Source organism: Aplidium turbinatum, chromosome 4 (genome assembly GCF_918807975.1).
Source record: "Aplidium turbinatum chromosome 4, kaAplTurb1.1, whole genome shotgun sequence".
NCBI lineage: Eukaryota > Metazoa > Chordata > Ascidiacea > Aplousobranchia > Polyclinidae > Aplidium > Aplidium turbinatum.
The window spans coordinates 23953779-23963043 of NC_137475.1; the positions used below are offsets into that span (position 1 = coordinate 23953779).

The window sequence follows — 9265 nt, forward strand, 5'->3', positions numbered from 1 at the left end:
TTGCCATATTGTGCGTTTGTTTTAGGCCATTTTGGGAAAGAATATGTGGATCGAAGTTGTCTGCAAGTATTTGGATAAGACCAGCTCTCAACCTAACTTCATTATCTTTGTTGTCACTGGAAGCTGCTGTCAATATTTTGAACCTTCGAAATTCTTGATACGTAGATGTCATACAAGTGTTTAACCAATTTCCTGTCATTTGCTAAAACTGAAAGTGCCTATTGTAATTTTGTGAAACGTTTTGTCACCACAGCGTTTAATCAATATATTTATCATCTATCACGCTTTGCTGATGCGATCTCCTTGGGATTCTGAAATACCTTTAAGCTCTTTTCAATTTTCATGGTACCTCTATAAATGACATAAACAAAACAATGGACAATTAGACAGTTGCTTCATGTGATAAAGAAGGAATATTCAACCAGGCAAAAACGAAGTTCATAGAATATCACAGTACTAGCTACAAAAAGAAAGTCTGTTTCGTACTAGATATCACTATAATTCAAAAACCATTATGACTCGTTAATAGTAACACTGATACCTCGCCACTGCTGTATGCAAGTCGCTATATGTACCTTTTATTCTGATTCTAATCAAATCTCCAGTTGCATCATCACGTTCCAAACAGGACTGCGGAGTTGGAGACAAGCGTTTTCAATGGAGCCATAGCCTTTAACTATTCTTGTTGTGGAGCCGAAGCTGGAGCGGACCTCCGTATCTGGAACCGGAGCCAATTATGAGAAGCCTGACAGCTCCGGAGCTGGAGCCACTCATGTTCAGTCTGACAGCTGGAGCCTCAGCCAGACCTCTTGTATAGCGACTCTGCATCTCTGGTTCCAAAGATTGTTAGAAGAAATATTGTCCAATTTTAAATATGAACATCTCTAAAACATTGATTGAACTATGCCCAAGTCCCAAAGAATTAAAAAAAAGTACACTCGGAATTCATTTACTCTGTATAAAGCATAGCGATCTATATACACAGGCCTTGACAACATGCGATCGTGAGACGTGACTGAAGGCCGATGTAGTTTTCATTAGAATACCCTTGAATATTCGTTTTTCATCGTAATTATCTTTTCAATATTTAGTGGCATATTATTTATATGAAGCATTACTCATTAAAAATGGAATAAAATGGTTTTTAATGAGTTTTGCGCACTATGCAGATAGCAGCACGATGGAAGCTTTCGAGCTTTCAGAATTCGCCTGACAGCTAGCTCAGGAATTGCAAGTCTATTGTCATGAAACATGGCATGTAGTAAGTTTTCGGGGTGAGCTGCATAACAATTTTGCTTGATCGATTTGTGGATGACAGACTGCTCTTCTGCTGGTTCAATTCCACGACTGAGTTGCATCATAAGGAAAAGTACTGCTGGAGTATCGCTGATATCTGTGGCCATCTTAGTGGCAAACCATACAGGCCCATATACAGTTACAATGAATCGTGTCAATGTCTTAACAACTTCTGATGGTTGACTAACATAGTAGCGGCACATTCCATTTGCTCCTGTGAGCCAACGTGAATGATTATATTTCTCAGGATCTCTGTGTAAGAGTATTTCAGGGCATTCCCCAGAACTGATTGCATGGCAGATTTCCAAAAGGTACTGGTCTGTGCTTAGGTCCTTTGAATTGTCCAAGTTTGGCAAATGGGGAGTTTCAATTTTATCAAACAATGCGATCTCCAAGGTAGTAAGGTTTGACCGCAAAATATCGCCAATTTCACCAATGAATGTGTCTGGACCAGATGTCTTTCCAAATAATCCAAATAGATGCCTCAATGGTAACTCATTGATGTGCAGAATACATATATTCCACTGAACATCATGCTGGATATGACTTTCTATTCTAGCAATTACTCCATTACGATTCCCAGTGTTCACTGCTGTCCCGTCACAACCTATTATTCGAATTCTATCCATGTTTATATTCTCATCGATTATAGCCTACATTTTAAAATGTCGACTGAACGACCACTTGGTGTTGTGACACGAGAGATGTACATGTCACCAGGTTGTGTCAGCTAAACGTAATGGTCTTCTTTTATTTTTCTCCTGAAGTGGTAGTTATCAAAGACATATGATTCATCCTTTCTTTGTAATTTTTAGTTTATTTCCGTGTTATTATGTTAAATATTATGTTAAATGGTTCTTAGGTTTTATTTGTCTATTTGCCAACAAAACGAACAAAAATTAATGGGATTAAAGGTGATAAATTGATCAGAGTTTTTTTGTCAATACCTTTAATTTTGAGTGATTAGAATTTTTAAGAACTCAATATTCTGAAACTGGAGAGAACGTCCGTTAAAATGATATATGACATGCCTATATTTGGACCAATTGAGATTTCTTCCAAATTTTACCTTGGAAAATTTTCCCGATTTTACCTACTTTAAAACCTGAACGAAATCGAGATATTGACCAGGGTTTGGAAGGTGGCCACATTTCAAAAATTGTGCCTATAGGACCCCTCTAACTATTTCTATAAAAAAAAAATCCGCTCAGTATTTCAGTATAGGACAACCTCACCAGCCTCGGACTATATCGACAGTTGAAAATAAAAAAGTTGTAAGTGCATTTTTACACTTTGGAGTAAAAAGGCCAAAAAAACATTTTTTTTTCCTTTTTAACTTTCGTTAATGCATTTACTTTGAGCATTAATATCTGTAACTATAGTAGTAAAGTAGTAGTAGATAGCCCTAAGTGCATAGGTTTTGAAAATGCAAAAAAGGGAGTTTCTCAAAATGTAACTTATGACTTTCTTGTTTTCGACCGTCGATATAGATTGATGACCAAATGACATATTCATCTGCATCACAAGCTTCTTGGTGGATGGCACAAGATGGACTGGTCTGACAATCCATGAACATATCAATGAGTGCCTTTTCTATCATGACATTCGAAAAATCTATAAGCAAACTTAAATTTTCTTTCGTACTCTTTCCAACTGACCTCACAATACAAATACCCACAGTACGAAACAGACAATGCTCATCACGATCTTGTTTTGTGTCACGCAAACTGATGCCCATAGAATCGCGCATTCTCTTGCGTTTCTGAACGTGCTATCGTGCATCGTTTGGCTGTGATGCCGTACAATTACTATAGCTCCCATTAAGTTCTACGGGGTCATCAATAATAATAATTAACGTTACAACTTCAAACAACTGTATTAAACAAATGGTAGACAATTTTTGAGTAATAAACATATAATATTATTTTCAAAACAATGAAAACTATTAATACTACAAAAAAGTGCTCAATGCTAAGCAAAAAAGCAAAGCAGAGCAAATTAAATCAAATATAGTAATAACTATATTTGATTTAATATTATTGTCAAATAAATAAATATTTAGGAAAAACAAGTTTTACTGAATGTGTCCGCCATTTGCGTCGATAACAAATCGGAGACGCTTCGAAAAGGACTTGCAAGAGTCATGAATAACTCTTTAAGGTATTTTGGTCCATTCTTGTTTCATATTAGCCTTCAGCGCTTCCAAACTTTGGTGGTGTTTAGTCAAAACCTTGCTCTCCAGGTAAGACCAGATGCCAAAGTCTGGGGAGTCTAGGGCAGTGGTTCCCAAACTGTGGGCCATGGCCCAGTACTAGGCCACCAAGACATTTTCAATGGGCCACAGAGCTATTTGAACAGATTCTACTGTGTTATTATACTGTAGTGTAGATAGTCTGCGCTTTGCTTTGAAAAACATAATTTTACAAAACAATAATTATTTACCAAGAAAGGTCATTGTCTACTAACAATGGGTTTTAACTGGTGTGTGAGATATAGCAGTTCAAAGTGGGTGAGTACTTGAGTAGTCAAGCATGTGATTAGCGGGCATTGAGAAGTAGCCATTTATTAAACTAGCTTACTTTTCAAAAACATTTAGTAAAATTTACTAAATAAAAGCTGCAAATATGGCTAAAAAGAAGTATAATGAAAGTTGCATGAGGTTTGGATTTACTTCTCTAAATAATCATTGAACTGAAAAGGGGCAATGTGTTGTATGCCACTGTGTATTAAACAATGAGTCATTGAGACCAAATGAGTCATTGAGACCAACACAATAAAATGTTATGCATGCTCGACCAAATTGGAATTGACGACAAAGATCTAAGAATCATTCAAAATTTATATTACGAACAATCAGCTGCCATCAGGATTAATGATGACTGCAGCGACTGCATACCCATTCAGAAAGGAGTAAGACAAGGTTGTGTGCTATCACCCGACCTTTTCTCATTATACAGCGAAATAATTTTAAGACATATTGATGATGAAAAAGGTATTAGTATTGGAAGAAACAACATTAACCACATACGATATGCTGATGACACCGTTTTGATAGCCGACTCGGACGTAAAACTGTAGAACATCTTAGATATTGTGTGTACGAAAAGAAAGATATTTGGCATGGAATTAAATAAAAAGAAAGAAGAAACAATGGTCAGAACAAAGAAAAAAGAAGCCGAAACTCCTATTTGTAATTCATCAGTTAATGGAACAATTCCTAAACAGGTTCAAAAATTCAAATACCTCTGTACTATGGTGAATTGGGATGCAAGAGACGAAACAGAGCTCAACATAAAAACAGCCCAAGCAAAAGCAAGCTTCCAACAAATGAAACCAATTCTTTGCAATAAAAATATCTCTTTCAAGACAAGGTCTAGAGTTTTAAAATGCTACATTTATCCTGTTTTTCATTACAACTCTGAAACCTGGAATATCTCAACAAAAATGGCTGAAAAAATTAATGCTTTTGAAATGTGGTGTTTCCGTAGAATGCAACGCATTTCATGGCTGGCAAAGAAAACAAATAAAGAAATTTTACACCAAGTGAACCAAACCAAAACTCTGTTAAAAAGTATGAAAACCAGACAATATAAATTTCTTGGGTCTGCTACTATTCGGTGAGTCTGATTCGGTGAGTTTCTAACCTCTAACCCCTAACCCTAAAACGGCAATGATGATTAGGCTACGGTACCCGATAATTTAAAAAAAAAATTGAAAAAATCCCCCGTTAAGGGATCGGACTCACCGAATCGGACTCACCAAATCGGACTCACCGAAACGGGCCATTCCGAAATTTCTTGGTCCTGTAATAAGAAAGCAAAAACTGGAGCATCTCTCTTTAACTCGTAAAATTTTTGGAAAGCGAGCACCTGGCAGACAAAGACAAACACATCTGAAACAACAACGACAAGACAGAAACAATCATCCATGCAACATATATAATAGGAACATTTGGTTTAATTATTCACCTGAGGCCGTCGATGCCTGGTTCAGGCATGGCAATTGAAGAAGAAGTTTCTTTGTGCCTTTTGAGAGTTCTCCAGGCATTCTGTTAATTTCTAGGTCCTTGCAAATATCACTCCTTGACTTGCCCGATTGAAGAGCTCTACAATAGCTATTCTTTTATTCAAATTTTCATTTATGGCCTGTAAAATTTAGGCCTAAAAATATAAAATCGAGAAATATTCAATTTATTAACATTGTAACGCTAAATATTGATGTTAAATACAGTTGTTTGAAGTTGTAACGTTAATTATTGATGACCCTGCATTGTAAAAGCTCTGTGTTGAATGACTGTACGAAATATCTTGTCGTGGCTGATTCCTTGGAGCCTAATTGCGGTACTTGTGCCTTAGCGACTGCATGTAAGATTGCCTATTTCGTTCTCTCTGACCTATATCTTTTTCAAATGGAAGATAAAAGTTGGTTTGAGATACCCAGTGATACAATGGCATACGAAAAATGCGTTGATGAAATGTTTATACACTAGGCACGCATATTTTTCTAAATATAGCTATAGCTTTCGAACGTGTGTTAGATAGATGAGCAACCCGCTCTGAATTCCTTGGTGTGTGTAAATGTCGTGAAGTGCTTTGTAATAATAATACGCATACGTTGAGTTGGTGCAGACATTTACTTTCCATCTCAGACATTTCATCTTGAAAACATGGACAGTCGTATGCCCCCCATCCCTGCAAGGTCATCGCATCGGATGGAACAAGAAAAGGAGAAGATGGAAAAGAAAAAAGAGAAGCGTGACAAGAAGTTGAGAAGGAAGCAATATGAGATCGACGTCCTTAAGCAGGTTACTTGGCAATAAATAGTTGAATTAAAATGTCGCAACATCTGTAGTCAATTTATTAGTTCTGAGGAGATAGATATCATTGAAGGAGGAGACACAATTCGGATACCAGACCTGTGTTATTGAGGGAAGTGCGTCTGCCGTAACAGCCACTTGCATGCGGAATGCATTGCGTGGATTCGTTGTTTGTAAAAAAGCAAATCTAATCATGAGGAATGTTTATAATTTAAAGTTAGTATTTTTTTATTAAAAGTGCATGGAGAATCATCAGATCCCTATTTAATAGCTTCATAGCCTACGCTACCTGTCATATACGACCTGCAAAATTGACCCTCCAACTCGATTAGTTTGAGATCACTGACTACCATCAAAGATTGATTTCTCCAACTTTCACCATGCACAAATAAGGATTGATACTTACTGCGGTGTACCAGTGCTGTGCAAAATCAGATAAGGGTTGATCGGCCGAGAGGTCGCCAAGCTTTAGTCCCTCATTTTATTATTTGCTTATAGCGCAAAATCAATCCGTGTGGTTGGCTGTTTGCTCCTTTGCACCGCACTAACACGCAGCAGAGGCCTTTATGCCCCAACATGTCAAGTAAGCATTGAAACGGCCAATTCCCGTTCTTAATCGGGTAAGCGTCACCCACTATCGTATCTAAAGCTCAGAACCAAGTGGAGTGAGGGGGCAGGAGAGGTATCAAATAGAACGAAGCGGGATTTTATGTTCGGTGCAGCGCTCAATTCTTCAGATAGGCATCTGGCATGCTTTAATTAACGAGCCAGCCTGGAAATAGGTCTCTCAATTAACAGCCTCAAGACAATCATAATGACAGTGCATAGAAACGGACAAGTAAATAGTGATGGTTAAGAAATCAAAAACGTGGAAAAGTTCAAGCACTCAGTATCTTACAACACCCCAGATACTGTAGAACCATCACAGCTAACCTCTACGATATTTTCTCTAGCTCAAAGTGCATTTGGCAAAGACTTTAAAGTGGAGTGTTACGCTCTACTGCAGCGAAACATGGAAATTAGAAAATCGCGGGAGAAAATGATAAATTTTTTCGAAATGTGGCTGTGTAGACGAGTCATAAGAGTCAAGCTTTTATATTTATATGAGTATCTGTACGCCTACATCTGTTTTTTGCGCAGCTTTTAATTCGTTTGTTTCCCCTTAAGAAATTCTTTATCTTAGTTCTAATCTTATGTTTTGAATATAAGTGCTTTGTTTAGATCTGAAGTTTCAATGACTCATTGCTGATGAGCATAACTCCACAAACCACATTGCGGTTTTGGCACACTAGCTTCACTGTTACTATAAAGTCAAATGCTAAAGAAGATGCATTGCTTGTTGAACAAAACTTGAACGATTTTTTTTACCGCCAACCCTTGGCATTTCCAATACCACTTTTATCAGAATACATTGGGTCTCAAAGTGATTGTTTTTTCTGTATGCACTAATTTCTAGGTCCCGTGACTTATAGAGGAGAGTAACCCATTTCATTTTATCCCGCTGCTTTTTTATTCAATTTTATGTTTTTGAAGTTAGGATACAGTCAAACTTCGATACTATGCCACCCTTTGGGACCGAGAGAAAATGGCATAGTAGCAAGGGTGGCATAGTAGCGAGAGTTTGTAAAAACAGCCTTGTCGCGTGACCATGTAATGCCACGTTGTGTTGTACGATTATTGTACGAGGAAATCCAATCTGAGCCCGATGATGTTAATCTGCTCGAGATCTGAGAAGCGTTGCCTGCCGAGGAAAAGATGCACCAGAACAAAGAGATCGAGGTGCCTGACTTTCTTGAAGCTGATGAGCGCCTCGAGACTGGTGGATCTTTCACTCTGGATGAGATTGCGAAGGAGATGTTGCGCAGCGAGGAGCCGGTTGAAAGCGAAGATGATGAGATAACTGTTGAGGAGGAAATCGTTTTGTTCGAGGACGCCCAGCGGACATGGAGCACTGTCTGGAAGTTCATGCAGCAGAGAAGCGGGAAGCCCAGTATGATGCGATCGACTAGCTAGACGACGAGGTGTGCGAAATTTGCCGAAAAAACATGCGCCAGCTGATGATTCCTCATAGTTTTGGGCTGACCTGCAGTAGATAACTTGAGAGAACACATTACATGCACATACATATACTTTTGCCGTTTTACAACCGTTTAATCGTTTCGTTCGTACCGTTAATTGTTTCGTTAATACAGTAATACTGTACTCTGATGTGGCATACTAGCGAGGGTAAGGGGTGGCATAGTGAATATATTTTCTATTGAATTTAGCTGGTGACGATCAAAAGTGATAAGGTAGCGAGGGTGGCATAATAGCAAGGTGACATAGTATCGAAGTTTGACTGTATAACAATTCCTTTTCAATCTCTTGGGTTTGAGTAGATAACATAGGGGTGTGGAGTGAACAAATTATTAATTTTTCTGATGTATTTCATGGCCATGCTGACGCGAATGCGGCTCGCAGCGAGTATACGGGAAGGAGCGAGAACTCTGCGATACCACGGCTCGACTCGTCAACACTTCCAGTGATGCTTCGGACGAGATGACCCAGATTCATCAAATACATGAACATATGAGAGAGAGAAATTTATCTCATGATCTCATCCTGGATACATAATTTCTTTGTTTAACATTTCCACGATCGTCGACATGCTTTTGTTTTTAAGATGTGATGCAATGTCCGATAAGGATTACTCGTTTAACCACGTATGCGCTATCGCTGATGTAGAGCATATTTTAAACTGAATTAGCCTAGTAGATGTCATCACAACCGTCACTGATCTTTTTCATCCTCATCGGTGTTTTAGTCTACTGATGTAGGGATGTAGGCTTATCTGATCTGCAGATAAGCTACATGGATAGTAGTGCACAAACGATTATTTTATACGTGTCTTCATTATCTGCAACTATTCTTGTTTCATCGGTTTTGTCGAAACCAAGAGAACTGGTCACTTATATGTGACGGCTTGTAAAGTGACGTGATATTCTTGAGTTGTTTTCAATGAATTAAAATCGATTGGATCTCTCTTATTTGTTGATGAAAGTCTGAACCGTCTTACAAAAACTTCTGGCACAACTTTTTTTTAAATGCAATGATTTATTTCTCGTGTTCTCCACGTGATGAATGACACTAGCTTGGCTGCCCCTCACTCGGGTT

At 38.1% G+C, this 9265-nt stretch overlaps 1 protein-coding gene across 3 annotated transcripts in view; it reads left to right on the forward strand.

Annotated features, from left to right (window-relative positions):
• The window catches only part of LOC145768233 (forkhead-associated domain-containing protein 1-like), a 78224-nt gene extending 69090 nt beyond the window's left edge, over positions 1-9134 (forward strand). For all 3 annotated transcript variants that reach the window (XM_082579718.1, XM_082579720.1, XM_082579719.1), the window contains exons 27-28: positions 5945-6100; positions 8573-9134. In XM_082579718.1, coding sequence (XP_082435844.1) covers positions 5945-6100; positions 8573-8725 — 309 coding nt within the window. In that variant the 3' untranslated portion in view covers positions 8726-9134. The remainder of the gene's footprint in view (positions 1-5944; positions 6101-8572) is intronic.
• The last annotated feature ends 131 nt before the right edge of the window (positions 9135-9265 follow it).